The sequence below is a fragment of the Barbus barbus genome (assembly GCF_936440315.1).
Source record: "Barbus barbus genome assembly, chromosome: 21".
NCBI lineage: Eukaryota > Metazoa > Chordata > Actinopteri > Cypriniformes > Cyprinidae > Barbus > Barbus barbus.
The window spans coordinates 15,142,605-15,167,471 of NC_136749.1; the positions used below are offsets into that span (position 1 = coordinate 15,142,605).

Sequence of the window (24,867 nt, forward strand, 5' to 3'; positions counted from 1 at the left end):
TATTTGAGTTTACCTTCTCGTCTGCGTGTTCCTGTATCTGCCTCGTGTGTGCACCGTGACAACATGTTTGTTTCATTACAACCCTTCCATATTGCTTACTGTTATCCTGTGTTGGGGAGTAACTAGTTACATGTCCTGGAATTACGTAATTTTAATAACAAAATAAATGTAACTGTAATCTGTTACAGTTACTGAGAAGAAATGTGTAATTGAATTAGTTACTACTGAAAATGATTACGGGGGGGGGGTTACAACTGAATATTTTCCCACACATACAGATTTGATTGATGTCTTTCCAAAATTGCATTGACTGCTCTAAAATGTGAGATACCAATGTTTCAGGAGTTTAAGACACAGAATAGGACACGTTTATACGATAACTGTGTATATGCTTTATTTTTAAGTTAAGCTTTGTTTTTTCCTCCATGAGGCAATATTAGATGGCACTGCCTGCTGTCATATTTCAAAAACAGTATCATAGCTATTAAACTATATATTGTTATGACGTTATGTTATGATAAAGTCCGATTTTGTGGTGGCTATGCTTTAAAATTAAATGATTATAATCTTAATTTGAGTGATGACAGATTTTGAAATCCTGACAGTAATCAGTGTTGAGTACTACTGTAAGATTAATCATGCCTGCTTTAAAAGATTGAAAATGATTAACAGTTCAGAAAAATGTAGAAAACAAATATAAATTTCAATTTAGAGAAGTAATCTAAAAGTAACCAAATGTAATCAGTTACATTACTTTAATAAAGTAATTGAAATAGTTACTCTACTTATTGCATTTTAAATAAGGTGATTTTTCACATTTCCAAAGTAACCTTCCCAACACATAAATCATATATCATAAATACCAAGAAGAAGTACTCTTGGGTATAAGAGACATGTTTAAATGTTGTAGTGTTAAATGTTTTACTTTTGAAACAATGTGATAAAAATAAATACATATTTTAATTTCTTCCATTTTATTAAATTATTCACATGGCTGCACACTCGCTTTTTAATTTCATTTTCTAATTGTGTTAACTGCAAACTTGTTTTCTTTTGTTAAGCTGATTATTTTCTGTTGCAGCTGACCACAGTTGTATTTTACCTGGAATATTCTTAAATGACCATTTTATATGTGCTAGTTTCCCATGGTGTGATATTTTAAATGAGATTTTAGAACTTGGGTAAGGGCTGCAAATATAAATCGACATTGTTATACAACAGTCTACAGAGCCTGTTCCAGTCTGCCCTGATGTCTTGAGCATGATGGTGACGCGGCGTCACCTCCCAGTCATGGGGAGAGAACTTCCGTGTCATAAGGTCAGCCGTTCAGCCTGATGTGTTTGTGTTTTAGTTGGGTAGTTTATATCTGAAAGCAAATCAAAGTTGGGCCAGAGCTGAATGTTCTATTAGATTGAAGGCTATGAGTGTGTGGAGATTGGATTTGAGAGCGAGAAGCGGCCATGTGACAGATAGAGCCGAGCAAGAACTCCCCGAGCTAAATGTCATAAGGGCCACAGTGTCACAGGGCCTGAAAATGATACATTACCATTTTTCATCATCTGCTCCTGAGACAGAGAGACACAATTGAATTGGGAGGCAGTATTGCAAATGAAAGATGTTTTATGAAAACTGACAATAGCCCATCATGGTTATATAAAATGGTTTGAATCGTCGTAAATAAAGAGATGGAATAGAAAGGATATGTAAATTTCTCACTCTAGGGGGAGCGCACAACTGACTTGCTTGAATATTACAATTTAGGAGCTATTTATGATTGCAAATTTCAAACTCAATTTGCAACATACTTAAAATACATGGAATCTTAGTGTGTGGAGGGGATGTTGAAGAGGGAATATTTTCATCTGCCGATTTACATTTTTTTTGCTTGAGTCCCAAAACCTGTGCGCTGACAGGCCGAAGGAGCGACTGTTGAAAAGAGGAGTGAAATATTTCGTTGCTGCCATAGAAACTCTGGCAGAGAGAAAGATGGCAGGCCGATGAGAGTGAGGCACACAAAGAGGTGACAGAGGTAGATCACGAGAGAGTGAGCGAACTAAAGGAGGACAGAAATAGACTTCGAAAGAGTCAATGAAGCTTGACACAATGGGTGTAGGGTGAAGACAGGAGGAGCTAACAAATGTGTATGTGTGTGGAGGGTGGAGGGGGGGGGGGGTGGCGCTGTGCTTTACAAATGGGCAGCAGGGGGAAGACAGGTGAGAAGTAGTAAAAAACAAAAAGAGGGAAAAGGCAAAAAGACATAGGGATTCCCCAATGACACCTAATCTCTTCCTCTCTTTCTCACTGTCCTCTCTCCCTCTGTTTCCTTCTTTTCTCCCAATAAATCATTTTGACTTCTCCTTAACCAACTCATTCCCAGCAGACGGGAGGCAAACTGCAACTATCCCCCCTCTGCAACTCTCTCCTTCCTCTCGCTTGCTTGCTTTTTCTCATTCCTGAAAAAAAGAAACCCTAAAAAAAACTAAAACTATCACAGCTATCACCAAGGCAACGTGTCTTAAGGCATCATGACATCGACCGTCATGTAATAAATATTGCATAGCACTTTTGCTTTAACTATCTACAACTATTTCTGTATCTGTGCATTATCCGTTCTTCCATGTACATCCTAGAAAGACAGACAGACAGGTCTGCGTAACAAAACTGGTACTCAAAGCTAGCCCAATTGTGTTCCAGGAGAAAATGGCTATCAAAGTCTATCCAGGGGGCTCCACCTTGGTAGAAATCACGTTCCGAGCCACCCACGGCAGCAGTATAAAGGTATCCTAATTTTGAGGGAAAACCACAGACTTGGCAACATTGAGGTAGATAGATAGATAGATAGATAGATAGATAGATAGATAGATAGATAGATAGATAGATAGATAGATAGATAGATAGATAGATAGATAGATAGATAGATAGATAGATTTTAACATAAATGACACACACATGCACATACAGGAGCGAGAGAGACTGATTACTATCATATGAACATTAACATCAGCTCTACATCCTTTATATGTGGATGAGTAGATCCCATGAATGAAGGACAGAGATAGAGATGAACCAATCCATCAATCCATTAACCCTCCAAAGAGGATTTCCCATAATTATTCCATATTAGAAAAGACTTACACACTGTCTGGAGAGAGAGAGAGAGGGAGAGAGAGAGCGAGCAGGTGTGATAGAAGGTAGGATGGAGGTTTGGGCATGATATAAAGCCCTGCTCTCTGACAGACAGTAAGAGGATTGTGCTGGTAGGCAATTAAAACTGCACTAGTAATGGTCCCCGTCGTAATTGTTTAGAAATATAAAATAAAGTTTCTCTCGTCCGTCATGAGAGCAGCTGTCTAAAATCATCTCTGAAAGACTGAGAGCTGGAGCCAACGGACGCGTGCTTTTGTCCTGGGCAGGAGGCGGAGCTGGTGACTGAACGATCGAGCACAGCCTACCAAACAGCGCGCTGGTGTGTGTGTGTGTGTGTGTGTGTGTGAGAGAGAGAGAGAGAGAGAGCAGAGCGGTGGATATGGCCAAAGAGAGCGAATAAAACTCGCTCGAGCACTTGTTCGTCAGACAATTGTAAGTGTGAAACATCCCGCCGCCGCGCATACTACCAGATACGCATCAACAAAAGAGAATATTAGTTTTACAATCACGGAGCCTTGTTGCCTCCCGAGTTTCTCCAACGCTACGGGAAGACACTCTTCTCTCTTTCCCGCATTTAAACTCTTACCATCCAGCTGCCTGCATCCATTTCGGAGAACCAACAGCGGTGGTCTCGTATCGGACTATTGGATTTGGGTTGACGCCATGGGGACAGACGGAGGGGGTCTTCGCCATGGATTCTGACTTTTTAAACACTTAATACAAACCTATAGATTGCGAAACCCTGTGTTTAAGTAGTTTTACGCTTTAGGTCGCATCTCTTCCTGCCCTTCTTCACCGAACGGGATGGTTCCGGCGCAGCGCCGCGAGGGGTGAGAAGATCTTGCAAGACTGGGAAGAAAAGCGAGAGATCGAGGGATTATGGCACTCTTCGCGCTCTGTCTTTTTATTCTGACGCTCACCAGCACGAACTTTGCCCTGGTGACTGCAGCTAGGCACGCGGTTCACTGGAACAGTTCAAACATTCTGTAAGTCGCATATTAATTGTCACCCCCCCCCCCCCCCCCCCCCCCCCAATAATGCCTAATTTATTAGAAATTACATTTAATGCCAAAAAATAGCCAAATCCCGCTTTAAAATCTTTTTTTTTCCGCAGGGAGAGTAGGCTACTATATAAACCAAAATGTAGCATGTAATTATCTAATCTGAAATCAGATTAGACATTTACATTAATCGGGATTTCCTTATGGGGCATGTGCACCAGTAGACCAGGACATGAGCTTTTTGAGATGTTTCATGCTTGTGTGTATGACTATAATCAGTGCAGGTGTTTGTTTTGGTAATATGCTTTTTTCTTTTTTTTCTTTTTGATTAGATTTTTAGGTTAGATTTCCTAGATGTCTTCATCTTGAATACATCCACATGTAGGTTAAGTAGATGTTTGCTGAATAGGGTTAATGCTTTGTAGTCCTCGTCCTTGTCAATTTAGTAAAAAATCAAATCAGAGTTTTATGCCTCAAGCCCCAACTGTAATGTCAAAGTCAACCAAAAACATAATAATGATCACTGAAAACTCCAAGATGTAGCCTACATACTGATGTGGCAAAGAGAGACTTCTGCTCCAAATATGAGTCTTGTACAGTTTCATATCTGCTGTATGTTGTAGAAATTTGGTCAGGTTTGTGCTTTTGTCCTCACAGAACCTCTCTCTCTCTCTCTCCTCGCGTGTCTCTTTCCATCACTTCTCCGTTCTCTCACAGTCCTGCATGTTTCTCTCAGGGAGTCTCCGTCTGTTTCTCCCACTCTGCTTTTTCGTTCTCCTCCCTCTTTCAGAATCATACATGGATCCTAGTCTAGTCCCCTGTTTCTTTTCATTACATCTGCTGTAATTAGCAGCACTTTTTCAAAATGACCTCAATATGCCTGCATTGTGACACCATTCAATCTCAGCATCTCTCACTGTCTCACACACACACACACACACACACACTTGGTCTCTCTTTCTCTTACACACACACACACTTCATTTTTTGACTTCATATTAGAATGGATGAAGTGTTTAGGTCACGGTTAGGTATGTAATCTCTGACTGAACGGTAAATTAAAACGACAGTGGGGATGTAAATGAGTGTGTTGGTGTATCAGTGTGTGATCTGGCTCTATTGGTTGTAAAATCTATGAAATAATGCAAGAATTTACTTAGTTTACAGGTACTGTTCACACTAATAAGTAGCTTGGGGCGGAATACAAATTTGGCCTAAATCAAAATCAAATTGAACACATAAACCAGCAGCAGCCCACCTGCCTGAGAGCCTCTTATTTATTGGTACTCCTATCTCAATCTCAATCACTCACACATTCTTCACACATTTTACAGAGGTTGTCTGTGATTATATGAAAATCTGAAGTTTGTTTTTAAGCTGGTGAACACAATATGATTTTTACAGCCATTGGACACCCCCTAGACATGAGCATTTTGCCCCTCTTTGAGTTTCACCCCAACACAGTTTGCATACCTCACACTGCATCTCTGTATATACAAATATTATCATTTATTTTTTACTTATAGGGCTATATTATCATCATGCTGTGCACCGTGTTGAACATGGCCGTGTGACTGACTACAAATTTTGGCGTTCATAGAAGAACAGAACTCACACATCCCCTATAAATTAATTGATTTTATCCCGGTACAGCCATGCAAATGCAAACATTTACAGTTTGAATAGTGATAAAGACTGATTTTGCCATAAAGTAGTGGTTCTCAACCAAGCAGGGGTGCATTTCCCAAAATCATCGTTAGCTAACTGTGCTTGTTAGTTCCACTGAATTCTATTGGCAGTGACGGAACTTGCGACCATAGTTGCTTTTGGGAAGCACACCCCAGGTTGGGACCCACTAGGGGGCCTCAACAGACTTCCAAGAGGGCCGAAGGATGACTTAAAAAATTATTAAAATAAAATAAATCTGATTATGTCTTTGTGGCCAAAATTATACAGTGTGGACATATTGGCTTTAACGTTAATCACACGTACTTATGCAAAAGCTAAATTTACTGACTTTTTTAAAACATGTTTTGCACTACAGTTTGAGGAAAAATCACGGTAAAATGTCCAAATACTACAGTTTTATTGGTAAATGGAATATAATTTTGGTAAAGGTCATTTTGCATACATTGGTTTCGCGTGGGCCTGCTTATGCCTTAGGTGTTTAACGCTAAAGGATTATATCTGCGCCACCATGTGCTTTTCCATTCACTCCGGAGTGCTCTCTGTGCAGAGAAATGAAAAGTGCTTCTTCCACCAAGTTTCAGCGTACTGAGAAAGCTGCCTAACTGCATTAGCATCGGTAGCAGCACGGGGCGGATATGCTACGTGATAAAACCAAATTAAACTGGCTTATTTCCAAGGATTAAGTTTAATAAGAGTTCTACAGCTAATGCCATTACACACTTTCGGCCCACTGCACAGTAGAAAGTATGGACATTAACCCCATTTTACTACGAGCTACAATGTTGCCCCATTATTTCTACAAGATGTGTTCCAAGAAGTGTGTACTTTGTTTTGGTAAAAAAGTGTGTGAGGAAATTAGCCTGTGAGCTAGCATTATCTGTGTGTGTGTATGTGTGTGTGTAGACTTCCCTCTCTCTCCATAACTGCTCTGCAACAATGATGACACCCTGTTACCTCAGCTTGGCCTAGTTATAGAGCACAGAGAAAGAGAGAGAGAACTGATATTTAAGCATTGTATTGCTGAATGTTGCTATATGCTATACGTACGCTTATTCTCAGGGGTCAGAGTCTAAATATAGCACAGCATGCTAATAGTGGTAATAGCTGTAGTCAGTGTGCTGAATTTGGGTCTACAGCCAAACCTGCACAGTCACTGTATGGTTATACAGTTACACAGCTAGTATTCTCTGGTTAGTGTTTTGACTCGGGGGTGAGATACGGCACGCGTATGTGTGAGTGTTCTACAACTAAACGTCTTTGTTTCAAGCTGAGCACATTTGGTGTAAACAGTAAGAGAGGCGCCGTCGGCTATGAGGTAAAAAACAAAAACAAAGCAGCCAGACCACTGCCTCCTCATTCATCTTCTAAGAGAGTTATAGCTGAGTGTACCTTCAGCTCGCACACATACATACACTGACAATTACTGAGCGCGGAGTGGGCAGTGATCCTAAAGGCCCTACACTCTCGCTCCAGTGATGCGCATCCCAGAAAAAATACAGAACCATCTCAGACGCATAATTGAGAAACAGGGTTGAATAAATACATACGAACCACTGGTTTTCCTGGGAGAACAAACATCTCTGCTTACAAAAAGATAGATTCTGTTTTCACATTCTCTGTGAATGCTTCATTATAGTCACATTAGGGAACTCTGTGGTATGTATTGGAGGGGGAAAAAAACTGTAAACACATATGTAATGTTAGTAGAGGTGAAGTGAGTGTGGACTCCAGGGGGGAATAGCTCCGCTCTGTTAAAGCGCAATTACAGAACGAGAGTGGAAAACATGGACAGAAGACTGCTGAAAAGCAATAAAACAAAAAATCTGAGTTGGGTTAAACTGTGGGGCCTATAAAATGTTGTTCTAGTGGCAACATCAAACTGGTGTTCAAAACTGGTTCAGCTGAATCAACCTGAGCACATTATAGGTTTCATGAATGCCATTTAAAGATTTAATCAGCCAAGTTAACCATGTTTTTCCTTTTTGCAGTGCTTTACAGTGCTTTTAGAAATTATATAAGATCAATTTGTGAATTGTACAATAAATTTTGTGTCAGGGTGGGGGCAGGGGGTTGTGTAAGTGTTGATATTTTAGAAAGAATTTCTATTTAATTTTTAGGGCACAATCTGACAAGCTTTGTTGAGCATAATCCAAATGATCTTTTGGAGCCCCTTAAAGACTTTTCAAAGGTGCATTTAGTAGCTCTTTAGCTAACATTATCATCAGTGTTTATGTACAATAACTACTGGTACCACAATTGTGGTAGACACTATAATGCTGTCTATCAACGTGGTGTTTTATGTAAATTAGACTGACTAATGAGTACTACGATTTTTTGGTCACCAAATCTTTCTACCATGTTTGCCATAATGATGTTTACACTTGTTTTTGTGTTTGTCCTTCTTTCTGTCTTCTACCTTTAGACAGTTTTTATTTTGGCCGTTCTGATTCTGCTGTTGTTTCTGCTTGTAAAGTACAATAATACATGCTTGTCTAATTTTCACATTTCACGTAATCAAACAACACTACACTGTTGTGAATCTACAGAATGAGTGCAAAGAGAATTCCCACAGATATTCAGTAAAACACAGCAGCTCATGTAATTTCTATAAGGACTGTATATAAATAAAACACTTTTAATAGAAAACAGTTATCAGTACAGTCTTTATCTCATGAGTGTTCACTATTCAGATGACTAAAGCACAATTAATTTCTTAATGTATAAAGCTTCTAAGTTAGCACCAAATTACAGAATGCACCTTTAAGGTCTTCATGATGTCTTGTTTATATACAGATATAGAAAGTGATTATAAGACATTGTTTATGTTTTGTCAGTGTTCCTTCTGATAATGGTCCTAATCGAAAGTACTTGAGCAAACAACTGTTTCTATGTTTACCACTTCAGGGCAGGTGAATGTGATTTTTTTAATGAGCATTTATATAGGCTACTGCTAGGTGAAATTAATGGTCTGACTAGCGTGTACACTTTGGACATACTGAAATGTTCGAAAATCTTGTTTAAGGATATGTACAAGAAATATATACGTGGCGCTTTTTGTTTCACTTCCTTCAAGTTGGGTCAGAAATGTTTCAGAAATTGCACACTGCATAAGAGGCTAATAATGGCACATTTGAAAGATTTATAGTACTGACTTTTCCCTTTCTTTTTAGTTAGACTGCTAGTTACAGTAAATTTTGACCTTATGAGGTTATTGTCACAGAATGGCCCGTCTTCACCTTCACTGATCACTTTCACCTGTTCCTCATTAATCATCATGCTCACCTGATCATCGTCACCGTCATCATCCTGCACTCATAAAAGCACTTCCCTCAGCTCACTTGATCGTCCGATCTTGAAGTAAAGTAACATGCTGTTGTGACTACAAGGAAAGACCTCGTACGAAGCGCTTGGCTGAGTATTCTACCTGAAATTCCCTACCTGTCTTACTTACCTTCTGCCCTGTTCCTCTTCATCCTCTTCACCCTCAGGATCCAGCTCCTGGCGAAAGCCATCTTCCCCAAGCGCTCGGATACTCCTGTTTACTACGGACCTGCAAGGAAAGAAGGGACGGTTAGAATCCTTGACGAACGATCACAAAGCTCACGGAGAATCACTACTCACCCATTTCCACGTCTTCCACCATTGCTGTGTGTTCACCAAACCTGTCAATAAACTTTGTCACTTGAACCACTTACCTTTGTGTCCGACAGTCCCATTACAGAAGATCGGACCTTTAACCGAAGATGAGGTTGGAGATTGCCTCCATAAACGTGCGGCCCAGGGAAGAGGATAACCTCACTGGAGGATGTATCATCTTCCTCTTCCAAAATGGCAGAAGTGTGGAGGAGTATTCGGAGGAGTTCCTCGCCTCCAGTTACCGGGCCCTGTGCAGCGATGTCACTTTGATGGAGGGATTTAGAGTTGGACTGGAGGAGGAAATCCGGAGTCTTATGCCACACAGCGATCCCTACTGGTCTTTAGAGCAGTACGTAAACTTCGCTTTATGGATTGCGGGATCTTCTTATGATGTCGGCGAAATGGAGGATGTGCCACCTACTGATCCCAGTCCCGTGGCTGCCGCCTTTTCAAGTCCATCACCCGCAATGAGGCCCGTTTACCCACGAACCCGGAAGAGGGTTTCCAATAGTGCTGATCTGAGGGCGAGTGTATTGGATCCATCAGGAATATCTGTTAGGTCAGCGCTGAAGTCCTTTTCCCTTGTCACAGGCAAACGGCCTCCGGTTGCTATGTTTGCTCCTCCACCTCCCGAGTCAGCAAGGATGATTCAACAGCCCACTCACACTCAGGCTCCGCCAACACAGAACGAGGGGCTAATGGATGAGGCTCTTCCTCCGGAGTTCTCGGCTCCCGTTCTTTCTCCCATGTCTTCTCGCCAGTGCCTTCCATTGCCCACTCCTCGTCTGTGCCCACCTATTCCTACACCTCGCAAGAGCCCACCTGAAGCTCCGCTGGTCCCGCCCAGCTCGCCTTCGTCTCCGCTGGTCCCGTCCGGCCCACCTGAGTTCCCGCTGGTCCCGTCCGGCCCACCTGAGTTCCCGCTGGTCCCGTCCGGCCCACCTGAGTTCCCGCTGGTCCCGTCCGGCCCACCTGAGTTCCCGCTGGTCCCGTCCGGCCCACCTGAAGCTCTGCTGGTCCCGCCCAGCTCGCCTTCGTCTCCGCTGGTTCCGTCCAGCTCCGCGCTGCAGGAGCGCCCTCTAGTGTCCGCGCTGCAGGAGCGCCCTCTAGTGTCCGCACTGCAAGCGCGCCCTCTAGTGTCCGCGCTGCAGGAACGCCCTCTAATGTCCGCGCTGCAGGAACGCCCTCTAATGTCCGTGCGGCAAGCGCGCCCTCTAGTGTCCGCACTGCAAGAGCGCCCTCCTGCGTCTCCGCTGGTCCCGTCCAGCTCTCCTTCGTCTCCGCTGGTTCTATCCAGCTTCGCGCCTCCCGTGCGCCCTCAAATGTCCGCGCTGCAAGAGCGCCCTCAAGTGTCTGCGCCGCAAGAGCTCTCTCACGAGTCTGCGCTGCAAGAGCGTCCTCCTGCATCTACGCTGGTCCCGTTCAGCTCTCCTTCGTCTCCGCTGGTCCCGTCCAGCTCCACGCCTCCAGAGCGCCCCCAAGCGCCCGCTCCTCCAGAGCGCCCCCAAGCGCCCGCTCCTCCAGAGCGGCCCCAAGAACCCGCTCCTCCAATGTGGCCCCCAGAGGGGAACTTTCCCAAAGAAATTTTGGGGGGGGGGGGGCCATATAGCCGCAGTTTGTGTGGCCAAGCCAAAGGCCAAGGCCACAAAGGACCCCGATCCACCAGGGCCGCCCGAGGACCCCGACCCGCCAAGGCCGCCCGAGGACCCCGACCCGCCATGGTCGCCCGAGGACCCCGATCCGCCATGGTCGTCCAAGGACCCAGATCCATCATGGCCTCCCGAGGACCCTGATCCGCCAAGACCGTCCGAGGATCCCGATCCGCCATGGTCGCCCGAGGACCCAGATCCGCCATGGTCGCCCGAGGACCCTGATCCGCCATGGTCGTCCGAGGACCCAGATCCATCATGGCCTTCCAAGGCCCCAGATCCGCCATGGATTCCCAAGTCTCCAGTTCCGCCATGGCCTCCCGAATTTCCAGTCCTGACATGGTCTCCCAAGGCTCCTGATCCGCCATGGCCTCCCAAGACTCCTGATCCGCCCTGGAGGCTTCCCTGTTCTGCTCCAGCCTCCAGGACGCCCGCCCCCCCCCTCCCCGGTATTGTTGTTACGTCGCGGGACGCGCCGTCCGGGAGGGGGAGGTAATGTCACAGAATGGCCGTCTTCACCTTCACTGATCACTTTCACCTGTTCCTCATTAATCATCATGCTCACCTGATCATCGTCACCGTCATCATCCTGCACTCATAAAAGCACTTCCCTCAGCTCACTTGATCGTCCGATCTTGAAGTAAAGTAACATGCTGTTGTGACTACAAGGAAAGACCTCGCACGAAGCGCTTGGCTGAGTATTCTACCTGAAATTCCCTACCTGTCTTACTTACCTTCTGCCCTGTTCCTCTTCATCCTCTTCACCCTCAGGATCCAGCTCCTGGCGAAAGCCATCTTCCCCAAGCGCTCGGATACTCCTGTTTACTACGGACCTGCAAGGAAAGAAGGGACGGTTAGAATCCTTGACGAACGATCACAAAGCTCACGGAGAATCACTACTCACCCATTTCCACGTCTTCCACCATTGCTGTGTGTTCACCAAACCTGTCAATAAACTTTGTCACTTGAACCACTTACCTTTGTGTCCGACAGTCCCATTACAGTTATGTTACCTCCTATGCATGAATTTTTTTAGTTGATAAACAGGAAAGTGGGTTCAAGCGCCAGCAGAAGGCAGTGTAATGAAATAGTCTTTAAGAGAAGCAGTCTATCAGCGGAAGTTTAAAATCAGCTCGTAAGTGTATTTACTTGTCTCAGTGTTTAGCACATTTGCCGTTGCTAGGAAACGCTTATTTTTGTTTACTGTGTTGAGAGGTGCTGAAATCGCGTTTGGTCTCGTACTGTATCGCGTATCTTGTCAGTGTGTGCACTTGCTTGGCCATTTTTTGTTGATAAACAGGAAAGTGGGTCCAGCTGAATTGAAATGGTGATTTGTTGGATTGGTATAAAATAGGTTATTATACCGCGGCAGCGGTCGTGGCAGTCGTCGTGTGAAGGTCTCTTAGTGTGAAGACCGAAGAGTGTAAAGACCATCAACTCTACCGTGCGACTCCACCGGGCAGGGACACCGGCAAGGGATAGAAGTATCGCTTTCTATTTTAGTTTATTCTTAAATATGTGGGTATATAGTATTTATAGAGTTGTAACTTTTAGTTTTAGTTACTTTTTCTTATTTGTAAGTCGCTTTGGACAAAAGTGTCTGCTAAATGACAAAAGTAAAGTAAGTAAAATTTGTGTGCTCAACCTGCACTTTGAAGACTTTAAAATATATTGTTATAATTTATAATAATTTATGCAATAAAAGTATATACTACTGTTCTAAAGATGGTAGGATTGTGTAATGTTTTTAAAAAAGCTTTGAAAGATTGCTCACCAAGGCTGCAATTTTTTGTTCAAAAACAGTAAAACTGTATATTTTATATGATTGGAGTTTAAAATAGCAGTCTTCTACAGGTATTTTAATATATTTTAAAATGAAATTTATTTCTGTGAATTTTCAGGAGCATTTCCTTTACTCACACAATATATTTTATTTTCAGGATTCTTTGATGAATAGAATTTTCAAAAGAACAGCATTTAAATAGACATATAAAATGGAAAATGCTTTTACTGTCACTTTTAATCAGTTAAAGTGTCCTTGCTGAATGTAAAAGAATTTCTTTAAAAAAAATAAGAAAATAATTTTTTTTACTGACCTCACACCTTTGAACGCTAGTGAATGTGCAGATATAGTCTGAATTACAGTATAGCAGATTATTGGATGCGCAGGTCATTGCATAGCTGGTGTATTTGTGTGCAAGCAAGAAAAAGCACAGGTGTGTCCAGGTGTTGTGCAGATGCCTCTCACACGTACAGGTTGGTTGAAGTGAGGTGACTTGGCTTCACGCTGTGCATAGGTTCAATCTTTGGGATAAGCAGCTACCTTGCTTATTTCCTGTATTGTCATTAGCAATGCATAAACAAGGGATTTGATTGACAGGTGGATGGAAAGACTGAACAGCAAAGCCCATAAATCAGATAACAGTCCGAGGTTTGCATATGCAAATTGCTCGGTGCATATTCATGAGTAAACTGAGAGATCTATTTAAGTGACAGAGAAGACCTGGTTCTCGTTCATCAACTTTGCGTTATCATTGAGTTGAAGCTGTTCTGCGCGCGTGTGTCTGAGCTTTATGATGTTAGTATCTATGTGAAGAGCAGCAGTTTTAATTAATAACGCCAGTTCAACTGAGGCTGATGAATGAGGCAGTTGTGCATAACCACATCCACTTATCACACCAATCACTTCTGTTTATTTATTCTTCGTCATGGTGAGGGGTTGCAATGAATGCAGGCGATGCCACGAAGAGGATGTTCCACGCTCTTTATTCTCTATAGCGGTGCCTTTGCTTAGTCATTCATGATCACAGTTTATTCATTTAATGTTTTTAATACCCTCCTCACCTTCTGAGGGTCAGCCTCCCTTCATTTCATTCATCTCCTCTTTTTAATTCGTATTATGAATACCATCTCTTTATTTATTAATCATTTCCAAACAGTGTGACACTCTCTAAGAGCATGATGGAAGCAGTGATCCCAGCAGTCTCGGCACACTGTAATAATCCAATAAATAATAGTTGCACTTATGAGCTTTTTTTGTACTCAGTTTCATCACGTATGGATGGATACACTGATAGATATTTTAAAATGATGGCGGATTCATATTGTTCATAATGATGCTCATGTAATGGCCAATAACTAACAATAACCAATACATTACGCTAATAAGTCAATTAAGGTATTAAACAACGTAAAATAGAGATTTATTTTGAGATTTGCTAATGATTACATTTAACAGTGTTAATAAATGTAAATAGAGGTGAAGGGAAACTACAACAAATATATTTGTTGCATACTCATTTGCCTCACTAGCAAAATAAATAAATCCACTACAGTGTTTCTGTGCCTTTCCGAAAGAGGGAAAATATTGATTATGTTGGTCAGAAAGATGTTAAATTTGCAGCAAGTCCCTCAGCTTTTGTATTAGAAACACTCACACAGCAGTGTTAATATGTAATTTAATATAGGAAAACAAAGTATAGTGTTATAAATGTACATTAAAAATAAAAAAAATCGAAAATATATTTAAAAAACTTTTTTGCTATAGATTTACAATGATAATAACTGTGGAAACACATCATCATAGTCTGTGGAAAGGGTCCACTTTGCTAATTTGTTAAGGGTTAGTGATTTCCCAGAATGCTGTGTAGCATTAACTAATTAATATTTTTGTAGTGCAAAGTTGAACAAACAAGGTTGGTGAGGTACTTTGGTTGAATGCTGAGAAAAGGAAAGTCTCATCACATCGCCGTGACATTTTGAGTTTTCTCAACTTTTCACTTTTGACAGTGTAGCAGTAGGAGGAGGGTCTGTTTTGTACTTTGGGGAGGATGTTAATGCAGATGGAAATGATGTGTATTTCTGGCTGCTTTTAGTCTCCAATTATTCACTTCAAAATCAGGCCAGATTTGACACACCTTTCATTACTACAACTCATGATGATGAAACTAGCACCGGTTCTCACCTCACACCGTTGTGTTTTATTATAAACAAATGATTTACATAGAAACACCATCTCTGTGGTCTTGTCATCACTCTTTTTGTAAAATGGCCATGATTCAGTCCTAATCCCAAAGTTGCTTTTCTTAATTTCTTGATTTATGGTTGTTACTAATCTGTAATGCCTCAAACTTCCTCCAGAGTAGAACAGTGTTCACGTCTCCGCTTTTACAAGGCAAATTTCCCTCAGTACACTTTGAGGAAAAACAGCTTAAACCAGCCTAAACTGGTGTCCATGTTGAAGTTGAGATAGTTAAGCAGGCTGCATGGCCAACTGACAAATCCCAAAACCCTTTTAAAACCAGCCAATAATTATCTTAGACTAGTTTTGTTTTCAGCAGGGAAAGACATTGAATTCGCTTCAGATCACTCACACAGACATAAACGTGCATATACACACTAATGGATGAGCTTGTATGGTTGTGTGTGTGGTCCCTCTGAGTGTATGTGTGTGGTCTCTTTATCTCCCTGTGTGTTTGTCCTTTGAAGGAGGGGAAGTGAGCAGTGTAAATGTCTGTGATTTGAACAGGAAGAGCCGTGACTCCCGCTCATTTAAATCCAGCAGGCTGATGGAAGTGAATCGTTCAATGGAAGAGTCATCTCATCTTAATGAATAGAAAAAAGAGCATTCGGAGTCTCTCTCTTTCTCTCCGTGATTCTCCTGTTACTCTGCTAGTTTGAGCTCTGGCACACAGAACAACAGCTATCTTACCCACAGACAGGCTTCAAAGCCTCCAAACACACACACACACATATAGTGAAACACTTCCTGAGACTCGTGTAGATGGTGATATACAGACACATGACAGCAGGTTATATTCTCGTTGGTGAGTGTTCTGTAAAATTGGATGGTTTGGAGGCTTTCTGCCCTCTTTTCACATCAACAAAAGACAACTGGCTCATGTGATCCATTTGAACACACACACACACACACGCACAAGTAGGAGATCGAGTAGCACTAATCCAGACAGACAAGCTAATTCGGAAAGTATCCTATATGCAAATGTAAACGTGAAGAGGGTGAAAAGCAGAGGCTTTCAAGCAGGTTATAATCACACTTACTGCTGCTTTGTGTTAGTTTAGTGTGACTGCCGCATGATCAGGGTTTTTAGCAGTGGTTAAATTACATTTAGTTTCTTGTCAAGGTAAAACGTGGCAGAGGTTTAGGCCTGCATTAACAGTGCTTAAAGGTGAAGTTTTGTTTAAGATGTTAAAATACTTTCTTGCAGTTTAATATGCAGAGACAACTATAAGTGTTACGGGGCTGACGAGACGTGAGACGTGCGGATCCATGTGCAAAGCTTTATTATAAAACATGGTCATACAGGCAGGGTCGGGAGACAGCAAACAGGTATGGCAGAGGCAAGACAGAGCAATCCGTGGAACAAGCGTGGGTCGACGATCGGCGAACAGTATCCAAAGGGGCAAGGCAGAGAGATAATCCAGAGACGAGAGCAATAATCCAAACAGGGAGTGAACAGAGTCCAAACGGCAGAGGCGAAGGGTAAATCCAGGAAACACGGGCAGGGTCAGACACGGCAGGAAAACAAGGCAAGACTAAGGCTAAGACAATGGCTCTGTAAAGTGCTATCGCTAGGTGAGTGATAAATGCAAACAATACTCGGCCCTGAGCAATAGCAAGTCCCAGACTTAAATAGTGAGTGAGTGATTGTGAAATGATAATCAGGTGTGGGTGAGATAATGGTGAACAGCTGTGCGTGTCGTCAGTGCAATGGATTGTGGGAACTGTAGTCCAGTGTGCTGTGTAGTGTACGAGTCCATGTGGTGAGTGAGTGACATCTGGTGGAGAGTTAACGGAAGAGCATGGCCAGGATTCGTGACAATAAGTAAGCCATGTGTTGGTTGATTTCCACAAAAAAAAAAAAAAAAAGAGTAAACTGTGGCTCTCTGAGGCTTTTTCCAAACATTGCTCTGTTTGTTTGAGAATCCGACTAGTCTGGCATAGCAACTCTGGCTCAGCTGAGTTTGGGGGCGTGGCTATATGTTTAGCTGACCAATAGCAGATGGAAGGCGTGTTTGGGAAACCAGTTTGAAAACAGTCATTGGCTGAATGGCATACTAGTACTGCTATGCTTTGTCTTTAAGAAATGTCTCAACACAGTGATATAGCTACATTGAAAATATTTTTATCAGGTACAATTATGCTAAATTAAATGGTTATTTAGCTTAATATGTTTGAATCAAATTACAGTAACAGAAGAATATTTTTCAGAGTCCGTTCACATAGAAATAGCTTCTTATGGTTATTTACTACCAAGAATGAGGATGCAACACTAATTCTCATTTAAGAAAATGAAAAAAAAAAATCCCAGCTGCTTCCCATGACACAGTTTTCCCATATTCCCCTTTGCAGTCATTTTTAATGGAGAATCGTGAGCTCTTGCTCTTTATATGAGGGTGTGTGTGTCTGTATGTGTGTGTGTAGAATGGGGTTTTTAATGGGGATTTTTGGCCATTAAAGCCATCATTAGCCGGGCCACGAGTGCACCCTGTTCACCATAATCATGAACATAATTAGAGAATTAGCGAGAGTTGGAGAGTGAGTGTGTGTGTTTGAGTGCTAGTGTGTGTGTGCGTGCCCATCATGGATGCTAATGGAGAGATTTTAAATGGACAAGCTAAATTATGACCTTGTATAATGGCCTTTTTTATCAGCCAATGTCAGACTGTGCTTCAGGAATGGGTCTCTATGTCGCACTGATGAGTATGTGTTTGTGTGTATGTGTTATTGTGTCTAATTCAAGTATTTATTTCTCCGTATGGCAAGGTTTTTCGTATTTTCACATTTCGATTACCTTTAATGTTTAATGTTCACTTAAATTTAATCTTTAAAAACATGAATAATTTAATAACATTGTTAAATGTTATTTTTAGCAAATCTAAAAAGGAATATTCCCTTTTTATCCTGTACATTATACATTTCTAAATTCTCTTGAAGCATTAACTTAGTTTTAACAGGCCATTTGTAGGTTTTTGGCCATAACATAGAAATGCAGAACAGAATCTTAATATCAACATATAATTAATATTATATGTTGTAATTAATCAAACTAAATTAACAGCTTAAATTGACAGCCTTTTTTTTCTTTAAAATCCATCTCATTCTATTTAAATCAATTTATCCTGAAGCATTCTCTCTCTGACTGCCCCCTTTTGTGTGACACTCAGAAACTCCTTCTCCTCCATGAACATGTAATCCATATAATACAGAATGTACAACAGATTCTGTGAAATAAACTAGGTTCTGTGAGTGTCATCAGAAATGTGTGTGTGTGTGTGTGTACATAAGTCTTTACTTCTAAATCCTCTCTTGCCTGTTTGTGGTTGCACAGAATATAAATGGCCTACTGCAGGTCCCACTGTCTGTGTGTGTGCGTGTGTGTGGGGAAGTGCAGTTGTTAGCATTGCAGGCTTATGGTAATAAATGCATTTTCACAGCAGTTAACAGAATTCTGTGTCACATCCCGGGAGAAAGACAGAGAAAGGAAAGGAGATGTCTAGAAAAGAAGCATTGAGCAGAACACAGGTAGGTATTTATAAAGAGAAAGAGGGAGGAGGAGCAGAGAGAGAGAGCAGGGGGCTCTTTTCTTCTTTCACTCTTGGTTTACTCACTTACACAAGTGCGCACACACATACATTAAACACACACTTTCACACTAATACCGACTCTTGTTGCAATGAAACAAAGCAAGAGATTTCACAAACAACTTTTGTGTGTTTTGTCAGGGGTGTAAAACATCCAGATAAATTGAAGTTTAAGTATGGGCACTGTATCAGTTTTATCTATCCAAAAATTAGTTCAGGATCTTTGTGTATGTGTCTAAAGTTTTACTGTCCTAGTAAAAAAAATCATATGCCATAATTTAATTAAAATACATTTATTTTATTCTGTGTGCCTTAAATCCACTAACATATTTTTTATATATCACTTAAGACTTGTGCACACACAATGCACATTTCTTAATATTATGCCTAAATTGTGTCACAATTTTTTGAGGATTGTATAATCTTTTAACAATATCAGTCTTTAAATTAAAGATATTTAAAGTTTACCTTAAGTATCCTTGCAAGAGTTCCACTTTAGCACAATCACATATACTTCAGTATATCTTTAGTTGGACTTCAGCACTACGGCTGCACAATTAAAGTGCATTAAGCATAAAATTAGTTGCTCCATTTTAACTGTTTAGTATACTAAAAGTACAATTGTACACACAATAAATCTATTTCAAATATATTTTAGTATTTTGTTCACTAGGGTTTTCATCGTTATATTTTATTTTCGGCTGTATGTGTGTGTTTGTGTATTGTGTTGATGTATGTAAGTTCATGTGTTTGTCAGTAATTCACAAAGGTGTAAAGTGTTATTGTTATAATTGTACCTCATTGCTATATAACTATACAAATGAGGAATTTGTACTTTTACTGTAGTACTTTTAATTTCTAAGGATTTTTTTTACTCCTTACAAGTTTGGTTAAAGTATGGTTATTGTGTCCAAATTAAATTTAAAGTCAAATATCTAGCCAAAAGCATGACTGGATAAATACTTTTAAGAAAAAAAAATCTTAGCTGTTAAGAAACCTCATATTTTCCCCTGATTTAAGTAAGCTTGATGCACAAACTTGTGCAAAGCAGCCTGTTTAATTACAGATTTCTAAATGTTCTAACTTTTAAAGGCTCTAGGACATACCAGATGCTTAAAAAAAAAAAAAAATGTTACTTGAAATTGTTAATTTCTAAATTCTGCAGCTGCTTTATAGTTGTTTAGGACAATATAAATGATTTTATTCAAATTATTTTGTTTATGCTTGTCTCCAGTGCGCCTTCAGTGACATGCACATAAAATAATTTAATGTTAAAATTAACTTGTTAGTTGCTCAGTAAGATATAATATAACCTGATTTTATTTTTTAAAACAACAGATTTACATCATAATGACCAGTTACTTATGTACTTTGTACTCTGAAGTTGTACAGAAAATTGTTTGTCAAAAGTACAATTTACAGTATAATCTCCCAAATAATACTATAGTAAAGAAATACAAAAGCTCTAGTAAATTACACCCATGTTTCCCTAATATGAACATACGCAAACTCACATACCCAACGCAACAGCACACTCCGTAACTGTATAAATCTCAGCCTGTCCCTATAGTTGAAAACAAAATTTAAATATAAACAGTAAAGCTATAGACACATACGCACAGACACTTCTGTGAAGGTAAACTCATTTAAAAGTTGAATATAGCTTCCTCAGTATTGGAGTTGTCACAGGTCTGAGGAGATATTTCTAACAGCTGTCATGAGTTAAATATAATTGAGAGAGAGAGAGGAGAGGCTCGGGAGAGAGGGTTCATTAGAGAAGGGGGAATGGAGAAAGAGAGAGGATGGAGAGATAAAGGAGAGATGGGAGAGAGGAGGGAAAACAGAGATGGGTAGAAAGAAATGGATAGAGGGATGGCATGTTGTTGCAGTGAGATCGGGTCTTATCTGAAGCTCAAAATGACAGCAAGCTGACAGCGCTGCGACACGAACAGACTTTTCACACACATACACTGAGCAACAAGCTCTCACATGCACAATAAGGTTGACATGCATCATTATGCATGTGCACACATATACTTACTCTCAATCACATGCACGTGACCCAAAGCGCATCATGGTTATACATGTCATTTTGTGTGTATAAGTGTGTATTCTTACTCTTACACAGGAGCATTCACAGTGTGGTTCATATACATAATTATGCAGACACACATATGTGCACTGCCAGGCTCTCTCTCACACATACACACGCGGCTTCTGGAACCTGAGGTCATTATTTTTGATGTGATGTACAGCAGCTGGAACATGCACGGGTCTTATATTCTTCCACTGGGACTGCAGCAGACCAGCGAAAAGCTTGTGTGTGTGTGTGCGGCAAATTATGATATGCATGGTGCGCCGGCTCTGAATACATTACTTGATCATAATATTTCAGTATTTTCATCTATTTAATCTACATAATATCCTTCTGCTACATTTTCAGCATTTTAGCTTTGTGTGTATGTGTGTGTGTTTTTGTGGTGTGTTGCAGATGGGAATTATTGTATTTGAATGGGAAAGGTATAGCGTTCAGACTGTCTGGCCTATTTGAATTTGAATCAAACTGTGGAATAGTAGAAATGAGAGTGGACAGGGCAAGAAAAAAAGAGGGAAAGGCAGGAGGCGGGGGTGCGAGGGTGGTTAGTCTAGAGTCAGGACAGGGTGAGACGAGAGCGCAAGAGGGGCCAGACTGCCAATCAATTGTAATTATAATGTGGGTCAATTGTAATTAGATTGAACTCTCATGTGACACTGCCACAGTGATATACAGTCAGCATTGCGGACCATATGCTGTGTGTGTTTGTGTTTGTGTGCGTCTGTCGCGCTCAGTCAGTCATACGAAGGAGGTCGGAGACAAAGTTGATGTGAATGCCACCGAGATTTGACTTTGACCGGTTTTGGGGTCGGCAGATTTAAATACATTACCATGTCAAACACTGGTTCAGGACTTCATAGTGGAGCATTTGAATTCACCAGTTTTGTTTACTTTGTTACTGTTCCTGTTCATGCTGTTCGCATTCCCATTTATTTCAATGGCAGTTGCTTGGCTAGGGCATACTATTGAAGTAGGTGAAAACCAGTATGTGAGATGAGAAGTATGTCCGCATTCATATTCATAAAAGTACCCAAAAGTACCCGCATGACCTACTACTTCCAATAGGATTCTGATGAACACTATCCCATGAGGCCACAACTGGAGGGCCACTGTACTGCAAAGTGTAGCTCCAACCAGCTCCAGAAAATCTGCATGGAAGTTTCTACTAATCCTGAAGACCTTTACATTTTACATTTATGCATTTAGCAGACGCTTTTATCCAAAGCGACTTACATTCAAGTTACAGATTTTACATTTTATCAGGTCTTGCTTTCCCTGGGAATCGAACCCATGATCTTGGCGTTGCTAGCACCATGCTCTACTATTTGAGCTACAGGAAAGTTTGTACCATCCCTGCACCCCAGTGTTCATACTATCCATCCTAAATATTATGTGAAATTAGTTAAGTGTGTCCCAAATCACAGTACAGTATTTTGAAAAGAGTATGCAAAAAGTCCCGGATGGTCTACTATTTCAGGTAGATTTTTGGTGTGAATCCATGCACACTATAATAGGTAATAATTACTCACAGTCCAGTGCGCTTTGGTGAAGGATTTGGTTCAAAACTACAGAATAAAAGGGTTAAAAAACTATAAAAATGGTGGATGTGTGCAACTGATGGTTAAGTAGAGAGGTTTAGATAAAGGGGTTTGAGTTACTAATAAACAACATTGAACCTGGTAAAAAAAATATTCATTTAATGTTATCTGTGTTTTAATTTGTCTGCAACAACAATGTGAACTTTTATAAATGTCCATTAAAGGTAACACTTTATTTCTATAGTCCACTTTAGACATTCTACTAACAGTAAGTAACTTTACAACTACATGTCAACTAGCAGTCATTAGAGTATTAGTAGGCTTTCTGCTTAATATCTACTAACACTTATTTTGATGGGTCCACAACATACAACATACTTAGTATGAGAAACTTGTAGTTGACATGTAGTTACAAAGTTACTTATAGCTAGTAGAATGTCTAAAGTGCACTATCGAAATAAAGTGTAATCCCATTCACTTTTAAATTCATCATTATGCAATAAATATGAGCAGAGTTCAGTGCATATGGCTGGCAGATCATCGTGGTACTCCCTTTCTCTCCAATCCGGTAGGAAGTTTAATTAAATGAAATGTGGAGAGTGTTAACTGTGACAAGATGATTCACAGGCCAGTTTACAGTGACAGGGTGCGTATAACTATGTGACAGAGCGGTCTGTTAAAGATACAACTGGATGATGTGATAGTATGTACTGTATGTCCCAAAGTTTGCATACTCTTCTACTACACACTCAAAAGTGTGTACTTTTTCTTCACTAAAAGAGTACATACTTTAAAGGGCGATGTATAAGTAGGCACATTGGGACGCAGCACTTGATTAGATGGTTCAGGTGTGTTTAATTAGTGTTGGAGCTCTGCAGGACAGCGGTCTTCCAGGAACTGAATTTGTCACCCCTGATTTATACTATTTATACTATACAGAACATACATTTGTAACGGTTGCAAAGTTTGTTCCTAATTAAATGTAGTACCTTCTTGGACAGTATGTGATTTCAGACGCACCTCTGGACACAGTTGTTTTGAGACCAGATTCTCCCTGAACTTTAAATCAGTTACAATAGTTGAGAGAACCTTTTTATGGATATTTTATTCAGGGCCTAGTTAGAAATGATATAAAATCACTTTACTTGTATTTAGTCTTAAAGAAGTTGATTTAATGTGTTTTCAGTGGCAAATCATATTTCCAAAAATAAAAATTCTCCAATGAAATATTTCCCTTTTGTTTGCGTTTAATCCTTCGGTTAACAAGCTCGCTGCTTAGCGCACCACAGTCTATTTCACACCCTCCAAAAAAGCAGTGACTGCTACCACATCTACTTTATAATCATGAATCACTTGTGATGTGTGCTGTAGCATATTTTGCAAGCAATTTTTACATGGTTTTAGAAAATGATGTTAGCGAATGCTAGCTATTTTGAAAAGAAAAGTACAAGTTAACCTTAATTGACCCCCCCCCCCCCCCCCCCCCAAAGTATGGAATGTTGGGCACTTCATGCTCTTAACGTTTATAGCGTTCCTTTCGTAGTGGAAGGAGAGGGATAAAATACATTCACTGGACAGTAGCGTACATCATTTGGGACACAACTATCAACTATCAAGTCGCACGCTCGTTCACTTGATGGCTCACCAGAAAGATTAACGGAATTAACTGCTAAATTATATAACAAAAGTGGCCAGTGGAATATGTTTGTTACAGACTGATTTTTTCAGTATTAATTACCCAGTCCATTTCACAGCTCCAGATACACATATCATAATAAAAGCCTCCCTCAACCATTACCAGTTTCACTTGGCTGCCTATATGATGTGTGTAAAAGAGTGTGTGTGTGTGAGTGTTTTTAGACAAGTTAACGGAGTGTGAAGCTGCAAGAGCTGTCACTAACAGAGACCCCGGCATCACTGGGTAACTGAATGGAGCATATCGGAATCGGCTTATTTTTTTCTGGTTTTGACACGCCACTCTGACATAATTATACACCAGCCTCCAGTCGAAGACAGCACTAATGTAGGAATGAGAGGTTGGAGGTGGGCCCAAAACCCAGCTTTGTCACTCGTAATTAGTGATAAACTTTTCTCGGAGCCTGACTGGGCATTGGCGTCTTGTTTTGAAGTTGGAATCAATCGACAGTGTAGCGACGCCCCATCAGGGATGTGAGTTTCCCACCGGCAACTTTGTCATTGATAATTAGAAGTGAATTTCTAATTTGTTATTGGGCATCTGTTGCAGATTCCTTCCTCCTCCTGTTTACGCCCATCAGACACGTCTTGGATTATCAATAAGAAGCAGGAAGCCTGTCATGCACTGGCATTTTAGCAAGCAGAATGGTAGTGAATTTTGAACAGAGGAGAACTGGATGAGCTGAGCAAGTACATCGCTTAAATCAACACAGAAAGTGCTGGTCACATAGCGCCGCACAGTTCTTTGATTTATATCTGTCCTAGTCAGCATTACAGCTGTCTCCCTTCGGGACAATTAAGACTACATATAG

The 24,867-nt window shown here is 40.8% G+C and overlaps 1 protein-coding gene across 1 annotated transcript in view; it reads left to right on the forward strand.

Annotated features, from left to right (window-relative positions):
- The first annotated feature begins 3,402 nt into the window (after positions 1 to 3,402).
- Positions 3,403 to 24,867, forward strand: part of LOC306887366 (ephrin-A3-like) — a 56,886-nt gene continuing 35,421 nt past the window's right edge. The window contains exon 1 of the mRNA XM_079445038.1: positions 3,403 to 4,133. Within this exon, the coding sequence (XP_079301164.1) occupies positions 4,027 to 4,133 (107 nt within the window). The 5' untranslated portion in view covers positions 3,403 to 4,026. The remainder of the gene's footprint in view (positions 4,134 to 24,867) is intronic.